The sequence below is a fragment of the Choristoneura fumiferana genome, chromosome 10, assembly GCF_025370935.1.
Source record: "Choristoneura fumiferana chromosome 10, NRCan_CFum_1, whole genome shotgun sequence".
In the NCBI taxonomy this organism is placed as follows: domain Eukaryota; kingdom Metazoa; phylum Arthropoda; class Insecta; order Lepidoptera; family Tortricidae; genus Choristoneura; species Choristoneura fumiferana.
Genome location: NC_133481.1, coordinates 17,537,253 through 17,557,778, shown reverse-complemented (window position 1 = coordinate 17,557,778; position 20,526 = coordinate 17,537,253). Strand labels below are relative to the sequence as shown.

The 20,526-nt window shown below is 39.1% G+C and overlaps 1 protein-coding gene across 1 annotated transcript in view; it reads left to right on the top strand.

Moving 5' to 3' along the window:
- Nucleotides 1-20,526, top strand: part of chm (lysine acetyltransferase chameau) — a 33,017-nt gene that overhangs the window by 7,420 nt on the left and 5,071 nt on the right. Inside the window, exons 8-9 of the mRNA XM_074093729.1 lie at nucleotides 734-928; nucleotides 18,058-18,151. Of these exons, the coding sequence (XP_073949830.1) occupies nucleotides 734-928; nucleotides 18,058-18,151 (289 nt within the window). The remainder of the gene's footprint in view (nucleotides 1-733; nucleotides 929-18,057; nucleotides 18,152-20,526) is intronic.

Sequence of the window (20,526 nt, the reverse complement as noted above, 5' to 3'; positions counted from 1 at the left end):
GATAGGGATAAACGAATTCTTCGCAGATGAAGTCGCGGGCAACAGCTAGGTAGTGCATAATTATTTTTTACTTTTTAGTTCTTTTTTGTCGGCGTTTTTTTTCGGGCGTTTTTTTATTTTTGCTGGCGTTTTTTGGTGTCGGGGGTTTTTAAATTTTTAATTAAAGTTTTTTCTGTCAATGAGTTTCTGAATATGACATTTTAATTTAATTAAGTATAATTTTATTTTATTGTTTGATTTTTTTATATTATTGTTAATCTTGTTTAATATTACCATTGACGACTTCAATACAGATACTTGTAACTGACTAAAATTGAAAATACAAACTGAAAATATAGATGCACAGAAAAAACAGAAAAATAAGACCATCACTGGGAATCGAACCCAGGTCCTCGGTAATCCGTACCGCGTGCTATACCGCTACACCACTGATGGTCAACGGTACCGACACGAATTTCCCTATGCACCTCATATCTCAGCTTGTGTTTCTTACTTAGTCACTTAAGCAGCGACGCTAGCGACATCTATGCCGTAAGCCCTCAAACTTTTTCGGCATTCCTTTGGAACTAACCGCTCACCCGGACAAGAGATATCGTTTCTAAGCAATCAAATTAAAAATTTGGAATTGAAATAAAAAATACAAAAAGATTCCAAAAAACCCATCTTGATATTTTTGTAATTTATGATTGAATGAATAAATAAACTAAACTGAACTTAACATTTGTTCCAACAGGTGTACAGAAAAGACAAGCTCAGCGTATGGCAAGTGGACGGACGTAAGCACAAGCAGTATTGCCAGCAGCTCTGTCTACTGGCGAAGTTCTTCCTGGACCACAAGACTCTGTACTATGACGTGGAACCTTTCCTCTTCTACGTCATGACTTGTGCCGACGAGGACGGCTGTCATGTTGTTGGATATTTTAGCAAGGTCAGTGCCCACAATACCTACTAATTTCACTTATTTTTATTGTATTTGCAAACATGTAACATACACCCAATTAAAGGTTTCCACAGATAATGCGAAGATAGTAATAAACAGATAAGCACAAAAAGGCACTGGTTCGGTCGTATATCGTTATAAATAATATTTTTTAATTTAGAATAATAATAATAATAGAGCGGCAAAGAATCTGGTTTCTCTAGACGCAGATATAAGACAATTTTAAGTTAACTTTCATACTAAAATATTTGCCGGTAGGTAATTCATCATCATCATCATCATCATGTCAGCCGAAAGACGTCCACTGCTGGACATAGGCCTCCCCCAAGGTTCTCCACTCAGACCGGTCTTGTGCTTTTCGCATCCACCGCGATCCCGCGATCTTAACCAGGTCGTCGCTCCATCTTGTTGGTGGCCTACCGACAGCTCGTCTCCCGGTCCGCGGACGCCATAAGCGGTAGCGGTAGGTAATTAATTTATCTAAAATAGACATCGACAACCCTAAGCGTCCGCGCCGGAGTAGGCCGTTAAGTCTCCTAAAGGGTCGGAGTGTGCATACTTGTTCTCTTTTACTATGGTATTAGGCTGCGTTCCCACCAGAGATATGCGAGGATGTCTTACGAGGAATGTGTTTTTCATGAACCAATAGAAACGCTTCATTTACCTAGCCTCGCTCAGGTCAGCTGTTTCCATCAGGGCGCAGTCCAGTCCAGTGTTCTAGGATAAGTAAATTCAAATTCAAAATTCAAATCATTTATTCAGTATCATCATCATCATCATCCCAGCCTATATACGTCCCACTGCTGGGCACAGGCCTCCTCTCAGAACAAGAGGGCTTGGGCTCTAGTTCCCACGCGGGCCCAGTGCGGATTGGGAACTTCACACGCACCATTGAATTGCTTCGCAGGTTTGTGCAGGTTTCCTCACGATGTTTTCCTTCACCGCAAAGCTCGTGGTAAATTTCAAATGTAATTCCGCACATGAATTTGGAAAAACTCAGAGGTGCGAGCCGGGGTTTGAACCCACGACCCTCTGTTTGAGAGGCGATAGGTCAAACCACTAGGCCACCACGGCTACCAGCGCTTTCAGAAAGACCATCATTGCCAAGAAGAATGCGCCGCAAGAAACTTGGCAGAAAGTCTTTTTTTCATAATAATATAATTACAAATAAAATACTGAAAAACTACAGCATACAATTAAAGAAAAAAATACAAAATAAATAAATAATAATAATACAGGGATGTATGGGGTCCCTTAGTTACAAAACTAAACACTAACTACATATATCTAAACTATATCTACGTTCAGTGGAAGTGTAGAATGCTTCCACCGTCATAAATTTTAACATAATAATAATTTAGTTCTGAAATATACATTTCAAGTCAAGCAACCATTAAGCTTGAAACTACCGTGAGACTCACTCATATTAAAATATATTGGCCCGGATAACTCACGTCTTAAATCGAGTTTAGCTCGACATGTTTCGGGCTAATCCGTAGCGTTTCGTCTTCGGAGCAACGCGACTCAGCGGCTGCTGCAACACGCGCACCCAACGCGCGGGGCTTTTGGATTCCGAAGGCAAGCTCACGTCTGCCGTCCCCAAAGTTAGCTAAATGAAGCGTTTCTATTGGTTCGTGAAAAACAAATCCCTTGCAGCACATCCTCGCGTATCTCTGGTGGAAACGCAGGCTTATTCTAAAAGGGCACGGACTTAAAAGTACCTGAATGCGTCTTAATAAACCATCGCTTAAAACCTTCCAGCGCTGTAACCGCAAAAATTCAAATTAACACAAATCCACCAGCCGTTATTTACAAAAATCTCGACGTACGGCGTACGTTTAAGGGGGGGGGGTTGGGGGTTCAGGGCGTCGCCCCCGGGTCATTGAACCCACAGCTGACGCGACACTGAATGGGGTAGTACGCAGACTACGTTGTATATATGTATAGTTTAATGCAGTTATGAGTATGAATTAAGGTATTGATCATTATGGACGGTTTTGCTTTTTAAACGCGACAGTTAGATGGTTGTGGAATGATGAACGTTAGGGCCGTATACAGACGAGTAAAGGTAATTCTCAGTTAGTTCAATTTAGTTTAGACCTAAAGAGGTAGCAAACAGACAGACTTACAAACTTTCGCATTTATAATATTACTTAACTTTAACTTATAGTTTCGCCATGTCTTGTCCGCCTGTCTGTCTGTCCGCGGCTATGCTCAGAGACCGTTAGTACTAGAAAGCTGTAATTTGTCATGAATTTACATATCAGTCACGCCGACAAAGTGGTAAAATAGAAAAAATAAACTTTTATTGATTTAGATTGTAATCTATATCTGTGGTGCTTCCCATAGACGTAGTGGTGATGATTTTTTTTTGGCTAACCCTATTGTGTGGGGTATCGTTGGATAGGTATTTGGGGGGTTGCAGTTGCTAAGAGAATTTTTCGATTCAGTGATCTGTTTGCGAAATATTCAACTTTAGTTTAAGAGTAAATTGCAGCCTAAGTATAATATATTATAAGATACACAATAAAACTAGAAAAGAAATTTCTCAAACTTTTTAAGTTTGATCAGTTAAGTTTAATTATGTTGGCACGTTTTAAAATGGGCTTATGCAAGCGATAAAGATTTTCGAGTGGTTGGTCGGATTCCCGGTGGTCTGGTTGGTATGTACTGACTAACGCTGGCGACCTGAAAAGCTGTTTACTTTAAAAAAAAACAGGTTGCCTTTACACAGTCACTACATACATACATGTACATATACATATGGCATGATAGATCTACAGGCGTAATTTGCTTTAATACAGATCCGTATTGTCGTGACGTGTAGAAGGCCCTTAATAGTAAGTAAACTCTATCGCGGTGAGTTGTTGCGCCGGATTCAATTACACGGGTCTAGCGTATATCGTGGCACGGCACGACTGGCCTGCGCGTAAATCCTGTGTTTGACGCGAATACGGAGTGTCATGTTGGAGTAAGCTTTAATTTATGTATCACAGAACTTATTTATTTATCAATAAAAAATTACACTAGTAAAGTAAAATCCAATGCGCAGTAAAATTCAGTTACACGTACAAAAACATAAAAAGGCATACAAAAGAAAATAAAAAGTTATTTAGAAATTTTTATCATTGCTTCCCTAAAGCGACGGAAAATGTAGGTAAGTATTATTATTATTATTAAATAATAATACCTACATTTTCCACGACTTACCTATATATATTTTTCTACATTTTGACGTAAAGCGACGGAAAATGTAGGTACTTACGTTAAATTCAAAGTTCTCTCTTGTAGTACACAAGGACGAACGTTTTAAATCCATTTAGAACTTTATTGAACTTATAGCTGCGCATGGAGAAGCTAGCAAGATGTTACTATATCAGCGCATTTACCTTTTAAACCCGGGACGCAAAAGAGGGGTACTTAAGCTGTGTGAATGTTGCATCGTAAATAGTGATGAACCGATTTTGATGAGATTACTTTGTTGTTAGGAGTAAGAGAGCGGAGCACACTTTGAGTTGAGAAAGGCTGATTTAGATAATAGCACAGATTTATTCGGTCACTCCAGTAAAAAAAAAATATTCCAAACTAACCTAACCTAACATAGACAGTCACAAGTTTACTTGGACTGCGCAAGCCGTTCTTACTGGGCCGTAATATACACTTTAATCCGGATTTCGCAGCGCCATATTGAATTGTTTGCTCGCGAGATTTGTCGTGATTTGATTCATGTTTTACGATGTATTAAGAATATTTTAAATTACTACACTTTATGAAACCAAATGAAATAAGTAGTTTAGTTTGCTTAAGACATGGTAAAATCAGTCTTATGGACAGCAATAATGAGTATATGCAGAGTCTAAGCAGATACAGTGACAAGGTACTAAAGTGTAAAGCTATCTTTTAACTGGACTGCAATTGCCTTTTTAAATGGTCTGTTTTTTTTCCTAAATGTTCTCGTCTGTGAAGAAATAATAAATCATTGATTTAATTTTAATAAACTGTTTTGATTTTAATTTATTGCTATTCCGCGGGAACTATGCAATTTTCTGGAATGAGAAATATCCTGTCTTTCCAAGGATCTCGATCTATCTCCATGCCAAATTTCATCTAAATCATTTCTGCGGTTAATGTGTAAATAGGTAACAGATAGACAGATAGTTATTTGTGCATTTATAATGTTGAAAAATTAAGAATAGTAAGGATTGGCTTAATAAAAGAAAAACGATTTAGGTAAGTAATAGTTCGATTATTTATAAAACGAAGACAAAGAATTTAAAAGGTTGGCGGAAAAAAGATAATTTGGTACAGTCGCGTCCAAAACACATAAATCTCCCCTACGAAGTACAGTCGGGTAAAAAGCAGTATTAAAAGGTTGAGTGCCCCGAATGAATGCTTTATTGCAATTTCGTGCTCCGCAGTGAAATTTAACCTTTTAGGGCTCATTGGTCTGGCTTTTAATTAGTCTAGCTTCAAATATAAAGGAAGTTTTCAGGGTTTGTTGAGATATCAGCGAAAGTTTATCTTTGAAGAAGAGAAAATCCCATCAAAACATTACATGTAACAAGCTGCAAGTCTCGCAACGCAGTTCTTTATACTTATATTGCTAAAAAGTTTTGAGATTTAAGGTTAATACCAAGTCGGTTTTATTATTCAGTTCCGGGGGGTGTCCATAGAACTCGATTTCCACCAACTTGCTTATTTTAAAACTGGAAAAATACATTATATAGTTCTCAACTCAAATATAATACGAATAATACGGTATTTTACTATTTTGTATATGTTTTATAAATTGAAACTACACAATGCCTGTTATCGAATAGAACAACAATTTTTAAGCTACCTTTACAAATAACAACGTTATAAAGGTTTGTAATTCAAGATTAGACAGAGAAAGACATACTGGCATGTGACGTCACACGACAGTACCGCCATACTTGCTGCATAGAGAAAAGCGTCTGAGAAAGAGACAGGTATATAGATTTTTCAAAAAATCACTATAAATCCAATTTTCAATCGATTTAAATTTTCTCTTCGCTAAACACTATCTGTATGTCTATATTTTCATAATAATATTAAGTTATGGCAAAATCAGGAGTTGTCAAATACCGTATTGAACACTAAAAACAAATAAAAAGTCATAAAACAATAATGCCAATAGAGGTGTCTGTCAACTTGAAAGTTCGACTTTAGCTACATATTCATTTGATAGGAACTTGTTTAAAAATTATTAGACCACTTATTTGGCTGATGGAGAAAAAAATCCAAGGTAAGCTATAGCGCTAGGTAGGTACGCGGCCTGTCGCATCACAGCGATCTCTTCCAGGCACATTTACAATAGAAAGAAGTGGTAGCTGACCCATACTATGACGTATTATTTATTACCCATAGTATGACACGTACTACTAGTATATTACACACTACACTTGCTTGACTATATTAGTATGAAAAACAAAATCTTATAGTATTCAATAAGATATTTAATTACACGGTATTTAAAATGACTATACTATTTAATCGCAAAGAATACTCAGCATAATTAGATTGATGCAGAAAAGGTCTATCATCATTGAAATAAAACTATCCGAACCATAAAAAAATCTTTTTTAATACAAGCTTTTTTGCTGACTGTACTTGCATTGTCACCCAAACTACATTTGCATACCAAATTTCAAGTCGACGCTATTAACCGTTGAAGAGTTCCGTCCTGCGGAGACGATCCTGGCTGGACTACCAGGATGTCACTACTAGATTATTGTATTGTCACGTGATTTACATAAGTATACCAAATTTCAAGTCAATCTGACTACTGGAAGTTGGTCAAATTTAACTTGCAAGATTTGATTACAGACAGACAGACAGACAACGGGACATGTGAAACTAAATAAAAGCTTGTAAAAAATGTTTAATTGATTGCAAGCTTGTGGCATTTTAGACCTGGATGAGAAATGTTTTTAATTAGGTAGCTGTTTTCACCAAGTCTTTGACCAGTGTGTGTTGCCAGTGATGACGTACGGATCTGAGACGTGGGCGCTGACGATGGGCCTCATGAGGAAGCTCAAAGTCGCTCAGAGGGCTATACTCAAGGTTTCTCTGCGGGATAGAATCAGAAATGATGATATCCGCAGTAGAACTAAGGTTACACATAGCCCGAAGAATTGCGAAACTGAAGTGGCAGTGGGCGGGGCACATTGCTCGCAGGACTGATGGCCGATGGGGTCAGAAGGTTCTCGAATGGCGTTTCCGGACGGAGACGAGCTGTCGGTAGGCCTCCAACAAAATGGATTGACGCCCTGGTTAAGATCGCGGGACCGCGGTGCAGGCGGAAAACACAAGACCGGTCTGAGTGGAGAGCCTTGGGGGAGGCCTAAGTCCAGCAGTGGACGTCTTTCGGCTGACATGATGATGATGAGCTTCTTTTACAGAACGATATTGCTTATCGAGGATCCATTATTTTCTGTCAACTGTAGAGAAGAGTGTGATTTTTATAATACACCGTGAACTCTAAGACGTAATACAAAATTAGTGTGTCGTGCTCAGTTAATGCTGGGTAATATAATGCATTAACTCTTTTGTTGAAATAAGTCCGATGAAATTTGCGGTTTCCATACAATGCTCATGATTTCTTATTTCAATAATGTATAGAAACCACAATTTTTTTCAGACTTATTTCAACAAAAGGGTTAATGCATTATATTACCCAGTATTAAATGAGCACGAAACACTAATTTTGTATTACCAATTTGAAGTCACCCTGTATTGAATGAAACACTAACTAAATATTACTGCAATGTTGTGCCGCCAGAATGCAGCACTAGCACAAACCGTAAACAGTTTTTTTTTAAATGTATTAATGTCTTTTAAATGTCCGTAGGATGCCATAATTTATCATATTTCTTTTTTTTTGGGAATATAGCTCTACATCTTATCTTAATATGTTTATCTACATGCATATCATAACTTCCCTATTATATGTTCAGAAACGACTATCAAATGGCCTTTATTAAGAAACCTGGTATCTGCGGGTGCATCTTAATGTTCACATTAAAGTACAGTGCATTTAATGTTTACATTAAAGTATCGGTGATACTTTTTTTAACAATGCATATCTGTACATATTGTAGAAAACTTATGACATGCATGTAGATAATAATTATTATTATAAATAAAACTTTAGTTTTTTATTATCTGTTTTATTTAAGCTTTGGTAGGGTACTTCAAACTAGTTATCAGTAACACTAACTTAAAAATACAGGCCATATCTGAACATATATTATAGAAAACTTATGATATGCATGTAGATAAAGTTATGTATGCGGCTATACATAATTAGGCATTTAAAACACTCGTGTGATCTTATACTCGTACTTTAATGCCTCTCATTATGCACCAGCCACATAAATAACTATAATTTTCTTCTGTAGGTATTATAAGTTTACATTCGTAAAAAATAACACTCTCACACTTTAATTATTCGAATATGCTCAATCAGTCACACTAATTAAGGTGCATAAGATTATTCATTGCACGTTCAAATTTAAAGCCGCTACGGAAACAACAAAACCGCATTCTCAAACATACACATGTAGCTATAACTTTGCTACTATCGCCTACGCCGTAGCAGCGTAGCTGCACTACGTGACGTAGCCTCTACGAACGTAGTAACTCCAGCCGTGAAGTGCCTTCACGGTCTGCGTTACTACGTTACTTGCAGCTTCATTTTTAAGGTTCCGTACTTAAATCAAAAAGGAAAAAGTGAACCTTTTTAGGATCACTTTGTTGTCCATCAGTCAAGAGTTCAAAGACCCATTTTCTCAGGAAGGTGTCGAGGTATTAAGCTGAAATTAATATCAAATATAAGTCTTGCTAATCCTGGAACTGAATGAAGTTTGACATGCAGTTGAGGACTTTAGCACCCGTAAGCTAAACCTCCTAAGAGGCATGTTCGAGATTTATCAGTTAGGAGGTATTGGTACCTACCATCAGTCAAATGTGGTCTACCACCCTAAAGTTTCGCCAAATCGTTTGCCAATAAACGTGTCTGTCAACTTGAAAGTTCGACTTTAGCGACGTATTCATTTGATAGGAACATGTTTAAAAATTGATAGACCACTTATTTGGCTGATGTTACTTCACCGTTGAAATGAAACTTCTAAGTCAACTCAATCAAAAGTAACAGTCATAAAAAAGGTGTTTCCATACAAATTGCCGTAGGTACTTAACCGAAAAACCTATAGGGTACATCCGGTTGTCCTAGAAACTTGTAATTTGGTATGGAGGTAGCTCTATAGGACAACTAGTAAAAAAGTCTGAAAAACTTTTTTTATGTCTGTCTTTCTATGTCAGTAAAATTCTCAAATAACCCCACACAACGTACATTCTGCTTAGGAGAACTGTTCTACTAATACTGAATATTTATAGATACCTACAAACTTGTACGGCACCTTCGGTGTGTGAGCCCGACTCGCACTTTGCCGGTTTTTCAAGCTAAACGAACACTTAGCACCCTTTACCGATATATCTAGAGGTGCTTTGGTTTTAGAAGAGCTTTGTAGGTGAGGTATCGTGGGAAATGACGAGTCAGCGTCATGGCTTACTGCAGCTGTAGAGATGATATTGTGGCACACTGCGGAGAATATACGAGAAGGTCCACATTCATATCATTTTACGTATTTGGTATCAGAGATGGGACTAATTAGCGTGATTGTTTGCAATATTGTGAACATGACTGAATGCTCTTTTCATACACTAAACGCAAAGCGGTCGGTATTTCCATGTCAGTATTATTCGGCCCGGTAAAGAGTGTCACCTGTCAAAACGATCGAGTCAAAGACACATATGATTATTATTATTATTATTTTTAATGTTTTTTATTCAATGCCCTTAGTGTAAGTTTTCGGTTACAAAATACGTCTCGATCGCGTTCGCGTTAAAATCTTAATTTGTATGGAAACACGAACATCGCAAACGTTCCGCTAGATGCGCTGTTCGTGTTTCCATAGAAATTGAGATTTTAACGCGAACGCGATCGAGACGTATTTTTGTAACCGAAAACTTACACTAAGGGCACTGGACTATGGAACAACCCGTGAACGACCGGACTGTCGTAATTTGGCGGCAAAGAAAACTTTCATTTTTTATAATTAATTAATGCTACATAAAAATCTGATATTTTTTCTGTTAATTAGAAAGGTTATTCCTATCGATAAATAAAGTTTCAAGCGTTTCTAAAATTTTCATCCATTCCTGTTGTTTAATTAATTTTGGAGTCATATCCACATTATTGCGAACAATGACGCTGATCCGTCCGACCCCCGTATAAACCTACTTGTTATAATGTACAAAATCTTCCACATGCACCGTAAAACAATCACCCTGCCGAATTCGGTACGGCGAGACGCTGTCTGGCCATCGACCCCGCGTCCGGGCCCTAGGAATGCACCTAATAGACATCCGGCCTTTCAGCCGGTGCATAAACTGCATTATATTTACACGGCGGTTTTTATAGACCAGTGATTCCCAAAGTGGTCCAGGTGGACCCCCAGGGGTCCACGGGAGACTTGCTGGGGGTCTACGTAGGCGTGAACAAAAAATGGGGGTCCATAAGATGTTAATGGGGGTCCACGAAAATTTATCTGCTTTTGATAGTAAAGAGCCAAAATGTAAGCATAGTTTTTATAAGGGCCTACCTACATTGTTTTAAGTACCTAACTAAGCAGATAATATTTTAATAGGGCAAGCGACTGGACAGAACTCAGAAGCGACACAATTTTTATTTTTTGGCGACTTTAAGAATGTGGTAGAAATGTAGCAGCAGGGGGTCCACCGAAACCAGTAAAATTTTGAAAGTGGTCCACGAGAAAAATAAGTTTGGGAACTACTGTTATAGACAATAACCAGGGGTCGGACAAAAAGTGCCGATGACGTCAAACCACTTATAGGTGATTTCAAATAGTATTTTTAATTTTCGTAAACAATTATCACTTATCATTTATCAACCTCTTTATTAAACGATATGAAATTTATTTTATTCACTGAATTCCATTGATTTATTTACGATTATTTTGTTACTTCATTAATGCTACTTTGTTACTACATGTCACACGGAAGTTTAAATAAAAACATCATCTTGTGTGCAAGATTACGTCATTTTTACGTCATCCGCACTTTTTGTCCGACCCCTGACAATAACTTTATTTGACATCAAACCATAAAAAATCAAATCGTATATTAATTACTCGTAGTTATATGTAGTTAGTTAGTATGTGCCATCATTTGGTGTATGAGACATTTTCACTTTCTGCCAACAAACTACTTCGCAGTTTGGCAGAGCTGTTTTAGATATAAGCATTTTGTACTACCTTTTTACCCGACTGCGAAGAAGGAGGGTTATGTGTTTCACCCGTATGTATGTATGTATGTCTATTGCTATACACAATTTGCAGAAAAAACATTTAATGCCAAAAAGGAAACTTTACACAACATTATGTTGCAGTACACCAGTGCAGTATACGTACGTCATCTTCTTTACATAGTCCTACTGAGATTATAAATATGAAAGTGAGTATATATGTGTGTATGTTTGTTACTCCTTTTACACTAATACGGGTGGACATTTTTGGAGGAAATTTGATATGTATGTAGCTGGACGTCTGGAATAACACATAAGCTACTTTTTATCTCGGTATTAGGGATAACAATCTTGATATCTCAAACGTTAGGAATACTTGGTTTGGATAGGAATTCAACTATATGTAAACAAACTCCAGCTGCTAGATTTGGTACATTTAAGGTTTTATACATTTTACTTATCTATTATCATCATCATCAGCCGGAAGACGTCCACTGCTGAGCAAAGGCCTCCTCCTTAGAACGCCATCTCTCACGACTTATCTATCATTGTAATACAAACTAGACTAGTGTATTTCATATTAAATGATATTGTAACGGATAACTCACGTCTTAAACCGAGTTTAGCTCGACATGTTTCGGGCTATTTCGTAGCCCTTCTTCTCAGGAGCACGCGACTCGGCGGCTGCCGCAACACGCACACTACGAGCCACCGCTCTGGTCGCGCGACTGCCCGACGAAACTAACACCGGCGTACAACTACCCGCATTTTTATTGTCAATGTCTAATGTAGGGTAGCACACAACACTAACAACATCGCTCCGTAAAGGCACGTTCACACCAACCGATGACGCAGCACGAGTATTTAATACTGTTTTCCAACTCGGGGGTACCGACCAACCGCAATCCCGGTTAAAATTCGGATGACGACAAATCTCAATGGCTTCATGTTCAAAATAGTGTATTTCAATTCAGAAATGTAAATGTTTAGATAGTTTAATGGGGGAATTTCAATATTTAAGACACGAATTGACGTTGTTTTGTTTACATTTAGTTAAATACCTATCCAAACCAAGAATAGAGACCTCCATTTTGGCGCAAGTGTCAATATGCAAACTTCAAAGAAATCTACGAAGTTTCCTCGACTGTACCTATATAAAATGACAGTTCTTCCCATTCATTCGAAACGCACTGTAATAATACTTGGGCTGCCTTACACCCACAATACGTCTCAAGTCTTCAAGCAAGATGCACCTAAATCCAGACAAAGGCAGGCACCACAGACTGTCTGTACCAGGTCATTGAACTTTAGGGGGCGTTCCTCCCACTTCCCGAATCGTTAAATATAAAATCCTCTAAGAAAGTTTAAGCTCCTTGAAAAATAAGCTTCTTTAGATGCTGAGCGAAAGGGGTTTATTTTAAAGGTTAGTCTAAAGATCCATTTGAAAAGAGAGATGTGTTGGTTTTGAACCCACAGACACGTGAATAGGTGTTCTTAACTGATGACCAGTGTGATGGATATATACCGGGTGGGCCCTGTAACAGGAGCAAAAAATTAAAGCCCAGGTTCTGCAACTTTCAAAAATTAAGTAATTTTATCATTATGTTTATTCCAAACAAATTAAATGGTATTTTCCATGTACGGCATCTAATAGACTAAGGGGCTGTTTCACCATTCATTGATTAGTGTTAACCGGCGGTTAGGTGTGATGCCGTCTCTATTTGTTTTGTTCGAATAGACGGAGACGGCATCACATTTAACCGTCGGTTAACGCTAATCAATGGATGATGAAACAGCCCCTAAATGACATCGCCTGTCACGTAACAAACTGACGGGTTTCGCAATACATTGCTTGTCCAATTAAACTTTAAACTATAATAAAAATCATAATACAGTTATTTTCAAAAGTTGTAGAACTAAATTAGCTCAAGATGCAGAGTGGAAGCTGTGGTTTAATTTTTTGCTCCTGTTACAGGGCCCACCTTGTAGATATTAGGTAAAACAAGCTTAAAACTGAAGAAACATAATGTATTCAAAAAGATAATCGTGCTATACGCGACAAGCAAAGGGAAAGTGAGTGGCTTTGTCACTAAAAGAAGAAACATAAAAATTTTAATACTCAAAAGTTCCAATAAAGTGATCGGTTATTTGGTTGTACACACCTGTGCCCTGGGTCCTCGTGGGAACTGCGCTACAGCCCAAGTCGCATTCTGAGAGGAGGCCAGCAGGGCTACTACGAAACTCGGAACTTGAAGTTCGTATCGTACCGTCCCTGTCGCTCTCATATTAAATAGTATAAGTGTCAGAGGGACCGCACGACACAAACTTCGAGTTTCGAGTATCGTAGTAGCCCTGCTGTGGGATATAAAGCTGGGTCCACATTTGTATCATTTTGTTGTATCGTATCTCTATCGCGTTGCACCGACGCGTATCAAGATAGCTAGTGTGGACGCAAAAACAGCGCGATCATGCGGCGCGCCGTATCCGATCACTCGGAATCGATGTTGAGTTGACACACGTTTTTATATACCCCGCGAACTCGCGATCGGATACATGGACGTGTTTTGATACTGTATCACGATACTTACGAAGTTTTGGTTTGATACGCGATACGCCGTGATCGCTATCGAGGCGGTTTTTCCCCGATTATCAAAGGTGATACGGATACGGCGAGTGTACGGGGTATATAATATACTTGTATCAACATCGATCCCGAGCCATCGGATACGGCGCGCCGCATGATCGCGCTGTTTTTGCGTCCACACTAGCGATCTTGATACGCGTCGGTGCAACGCGACGGAGATACGATACGACAAAATGATACAAATGTGGACCCAGCTTTAGAGATTATACCGCCGCCAAGATGATACACTCGATATAAATCTCTTTATTTTGCATTAGGGTTCGGGAGTGATTACATTTATCATCTTCATCATCCCAGCTTATATAGTGCCACTGCTGGGCACAGTTCTCTAAGAATGAGAGGGCATAGACTAGTTTCCGTGCGGGCCCGTTGGGGGTTGGGAAATTCACACACACCATTGAATTTCTTCACAGGTGTGTGAATCACGTTTTCCTTTACCGTAAAGTTCATGCTAAATTTTAAATGTTTCGCACATCAATTCGCAGGTTTGTACAGGTCTCCTCACGATGTTTTACTTCACCTCAAAGCTCGCGGTAACTATGAAATCGGGTAAAATTACACACGTTGCTGCTCGCCAGTTATGTTACCTTGAAATTGGCTTGACACGCGCGCGTGTCTAAATGTAATATATATTACACGTGAATTTCGAAAACTCTAAAAAAATTGAACCCACGATCCTCTGCTTGAGAGGCAGATCAAACCACTAGGCCACTAGGCTCCCGCGGAATAATATATATGAAATTAAAAATATATATTTTTTTTTAATTTCATGTTATTTACCCTTAGGTTACATATTCGGCTCCCCGGGGTAGACGGCGCGTAAACACTAGCGGGAGATTTATTTCGTTAGGTGTGTGCGTCGTCTAGACGAGCTGCGTGTTTGCATTGGCAAATTGTCACTTGGGGCTGCGCACAGAGCAGTACACACTAGTCACTACGCTGCGAGGAATGTGTTACGAACCAATAGAAACGCCTCATTTACCTATCCTCGTTCAGCGCAGTTCTGGTGGAAACAGGTCAGCGGAGGGAGGTTTTTGTCAAAACAAGGGCAGGATGTGTGCAAGGAATTTGTTGCGAGAAATGTGGTGCGAGGATGTGTCGTGCCCCTGCCTCATCGCACCCCGCTCGCTTATTTGTAAAAGTCCGCTACACGCCCTCGCTAAGCTAAAAAGGTACTTCAGTATAGGCATATTACTACTGACTGCGTCAAAGAATCTGATTTGTCTAGGGCTAATGCGTATCCATATCAGTATGAGTATCAGGGGGAGGCCTTTGCTCAGCAGTAGGACAGAATAGGCTTACAATAATAATAATAATAATACGCCCCTGTGCCAGTTCTCGAAAATGGTCGTGCCACGCTCTATTGGGATCGATCTGTCATCACGGACAGGACTATTGTAGCTAATAAGTCTTATATCGTGCTGACAGATCGATCAAAATGCCAGGCAGTGCTCGTCGACATCACCATCCCACATGACGAGAACCTCGTGAAGGCTGAGAAGGAAAAACTCAGCAAGTACCTTGACTTGGCTCATGAGGTGACCGCTATGTGGGATGATTACTCGACGATCATTGTCCCGAGATAGTTGTTTCGGCAAACGGTCTAATAGCGAATAGTTGTGGAAGAATCTTGACCAACACCTCAAGAGGCTCTCGCTAGATGGCTGGATCAAGGGCCAGATACAGAAGGCGGTACTTCTGGACATGGCACGCATCGTCCAAAGGTTCCTCACTCTGCGGCCCTGACCACCGGAAACTTGGGCCCTGCCCCGCTACCGGCGGCATACTATGTTAGGTTTTTACAATATTTTTTATTTTGTTTATACTTTTTTTTTGTATTTTACTTTATATAATTATTGTAAAAACCTAAACTAAGAATGTAACCAAATAAATGAAATAATGAGTAGCCCAAGACTTTTTGACGTGTGTAATTTATACTTAAATAAAGCGCACTCGCTCTTTAAACATGCGCTGTGTGTGCGAAGGGTGACACGCACGGAGATGCAGACGACAATGAAAATTAATAAAGGACTTATTAAGCTGGCTACAGGTAGGAATATTCGACGAGCAATGGAAGTATCGACAAATGGTTTCATACAAGAGCACAATACAAATGTCCGTCTTTCCATATTACCTAGGTTTGTGGGGGATATGAAAGGAAAAGTAAACATGCAAAATTATTGGACAAAATAGTATCCATATTATTTCCATTTAGTTTTTCTCGCTGAGCTTCTAACCCCAGTAATTAATCGATTGTTGTTACACTGTTATTTTTTTGTTTCGGTTTTCGTAATGTATGTTTTGTATTGACTTGCATTTTAATGTCGAAGAGAAACACTAAAACTAATCAGATTTTTCGCCTCTACGTATATTTTATTGTTATAGCTCTTTATTACACATATCTCACAGATTACAGACAGATTACACACTACACAATAGATTAGGTATTAATTTGCGTTTTATAGTTTTTACTAAATTATGGTACGGTCAAAGATTTTAATTAATGAGCCACTATGGAACTTCATTTCAATTCAAAGGAAAAGTCATTAAAATTTTCCTTGTTAATTAATGCGATGTCACTATGAAGCTTACTGAGAAATGGTGGCTCACGAATTAAAGTCCTTGACCGTACAGATTGACCAGTGCCCCGTGGTTAATTTTGAAGCACAATCTTTGTTTTTTTTTTGAGCAATTAGTTTTAGCTGTACTTTGTTATTGTTACCGACTATGCTAATAACTCATGTTACCGACTATGCTCATGACTCAGATGACTTTTCCATAGGTATTTCATTAATGAATTATGAAACAATGTCATAATTTAAAATTGAATTTTATTTTCAAATGGACTAACTGCCTTATATCTATACGCTGTTTAAAGTGGGCATGTAGGGAAACTCAGACTACAATGAAAATTATTATAAAGTGCTTTATTAAGCCGCCGTCCACTAGACTAGGACGGATTGAGGCAATATCTATTGAGGGTTACCGTTTTCACGCTCACCTGTTGGCGCCACTGTAGACAAAGGGCCTGCCTGAAGTACCTATAGTGGTAGTTTGTTATTAAGGGCGTGAAAACAAAATTTACATTTAAATCATATTAGTTACTTAAAACCGTACCATAAATATCGAGCATGCCACAGTGTTGCGTAGTCCCGTTTTGTTCCGAAAGACAAAACTATCTCAAAACATAGACATTAATTTCCCCGTAACGCATATTTGCCATAACAAATTTCAGGTATTGCAAAATATTCACAAAATTATTCTAATTAAGTATATATAAACCTGCGTAGCTCACCCAAAAACAGTGAGATTTGACATTTCGGAGACCTCTCGCTACACTAGCGCCTCTAGCGGCGAATTCATACGCGATAGCCCTAATCACAATCATTTGCTTAATGTGATATAGCTTTAAGACACCCACTCACACGCACGCACGGACACACGCACGCTGACAGCGTGTAAGAAAACGATTACTTTTAGAGCACCTCTAGGCCACGTCTAGGCCACGATACCGCTCAATGAGGGTATTTCGACAGGCGAAATACCGCTAGATGGCGTTAGTGTCGTGAGGTGCGTTTGACGTTTGCGTCATGTTTATGATTGGTTAAGAGCGTATATACCTGCTGAGCTGGCAATGTTGCATTTTTGTTAGTTTTTCTTGATTATTCCATAAATATTGAATGAAAATTAAAAATGTGGTCTGATAGAATTCTTCTTAATATAAGCATAAGTTAATGTGTCTACTCCGATAATTATTCGTTATAGACTTTAATTTTCTTTAAAAATCGTTAATAAACATTAATTCGTCCGAGTCTATCACGAATAATTATTGGAGTAGACACATTAACTTTTATATTAAGAAGAGTTCTATCAGACCACATTTTTAGTTTTAATTTAATTTTTATGGAATAATCGAGGAAAACTAACAAAAATGCAACGTTGCCAGCTCAGCAGGTATAAACGCTCTCAAATAAATAAATGAGCCAATCGCAAGCAAAACCTGAAACGTCAAACGGACCTCACGATACTAACGCCATCTAGCGATAATTTGCCTGTCGAGAAAACCCTCATAGTTTTTTTTTTACATTTTATCAAGTTAATAAACAACATGTTTTTTTGGCGCAGGAAAAGAACTCGTTCCTGAATTACAACGTGTCCTGCATTCTGACACTGCCGCCGTACCAGAGGCAGGGTTATGGGAGGCTACTCATCGATTTCAGTAAGTGATTTTTTAATTACAAATACCCCATCAGAATTTTGGACGTTAATGTACACATCATCGATGATAGAATTAGCGTCCTTAATCAAATTATATAGAAAAAGTTTTTCTTTTTTAGGGTTCCGGTGCCAAAATGGCAAAAACGGAACCCTTATAGTTTCGCCATGTCTGTCTGTCTGTCTGTGTGTCCGTCCGTCCGCGGCTTTGCTCAGGGACTATCAATGCTACAAAGCTGTAATTTTGCACGGATATATATGTAAACTATGCCGAAAAAATAGTACAATTAAAAACTAATTTATTTTTTTATCCTGCCTCCCATATAGGGCATGGATACCGGTATTCGGTATTACCGAAAAACCGGTATACCGGTCATTTTTTCCCCTCTTTTAATACCGGTTATTAAATATCTACAAAACCGGTTTTTCGGTATTTTGACTTGTGCTTAAAATAGTAATAGTCGACTTTAATTTCAAACAAGAAAGCACTTTTAATAACTTGTCTTCAGACTTATGGCTTTTGAAGTTACTTACCTCTTAATCTACTTTCAAATTTCAAATTTACCGCGCACAAGTTTGCTTTGCTTATTTGTAGTGTAAGCTTTCTCGAAGTTGGACCTCGTCAACAACTTCGAGCGCAGAGCCCCGACTATTGCGGGAGGTAGGACAACATGGACATTAGTTAGACATGACTTTCGTCTTGCCCATGTTCATTTTTAGGCCAACTCGTCGGAAACTGCTGAGGTCGGCGAGCATAGCACTGAAGTCTTCCATGGTCTCAGCCATGACTACAATATCGTCGGCGAATCGAAGGCGAGTGAAGTACCCGCCATTAATGTTGATGCCTCGTCCTTTCCAGTCCAGAACCTTAAAAGCATCCTCCAATGCAACGGTGAACAGTTTCGGAGCGATCACATCTCCTTGTCTAACTCCCCGCTGCAGAGGAATAGGCTTCGTGCTCTGGTCATGTAATCGGACGGACATAGTGGCGTTTTTGTACAGACACTAGACACTTCAACACTTTCGATATACCGGTAGTCAACTGCACCGCTGGAGAGCCTGCATCACAGCCCAAGTCTCGATCGAATCGAAGGCTTTCTCGTAGTCCACAAATGCAAGGCAAAGGGGAAGTTATACCCTCGGTCTTCTGTATAACCTGCCGCAACGTACATGTGGTCTACGGTACTATAGGTTTTCGGAAGCCGGCTTGTTCGGGAGGCTGGAAATCGTCAAACCTGCTTGCGAGACGATTTGTGATGATCCTGAAAAACAGCTTGTAAACATGGCTCAGAAGTGAGATGGGTCTATAATTCTTCAGCAAGGTGTTATCACATTTTTTGAAGATGAGCACCACCACTGTCTTCTGTTCCATGCTTTCGGTGTTCCCCCTTGGTGGAGACGGAACTAAACGGCGTCTTAAGGTCCTTAAGGACTGGTTTACCACCCGCCTTCAAGAGTTCGGCTGTAATTTCATCGTCACCCGGGCTTTGTCATTCTTAAGCTATTTGAGGCCATACTAATCTCGTACAGGCTGACGTCTGGGATATCTTCGTGATAGTGTCGGGTTAATCTAGCCCTCGGGTCTTTAGCTCTGCTAGCTGTCGTGTCGCTATCCATAAAACCTCTCGTTTTCCCCCAACAGCTCAGGTTTGGATGAAATGATTCTGCCGTCGTCGGTCTTCAACTTCATTAACCGTTTTGACTTACAGACAGATCCCTGGTAAACACCTTAGAGCCTCTGATACGCTCAATAGCCTCTTCAATGCTATTTATTAGTATTAAATCGGCGTACATCGCGCTTTAGAGATTTTGAGATCTGCCTATTGAACTGCTGATAGCGACAATAAAGCGTCACCAGAAGACTGTGGCAGCATCTCACGCCTCACCTCCATGAGCCTAAGGCCAGAGCGCGAGAGCTTATTGGTTCTAGTACGGCGGGTTTTGAAGAAGTTAGATCGATCGTATGGACAGCTTCCACAAACCCGTCGTTGTAATCGTCCACGTCGCTACCTAGGCATTCGAAATGGTTTTGAAGTTTGAGCTGAAAGCTCTCGGGGTTTTGGAGCTGAGCTGGTTCCGGGCGGAGCGTAGATTTTATCAGTAGAGACCTTTCAAGCTTGAACTGGATATTTTAATGAGCCTCGTACAAGCGAAAGAAATTATGCGAAAATTTGGTTGGGAACTAATAATCGGTGAAACAATTTTCAACCGAAGAATTAGAGATCCAATTCAATCATTTATAAGTATCAGTTAACAATCAACAACTTAAGTTTTTTTTTTTTATACTTGCTCATTAAAAGGGAAGTTTACTAAATCTTGCTTTCATGTATATTGGTTATATTTCAACAAAACAACAGACTTATACAGAAAGAAAGAAAA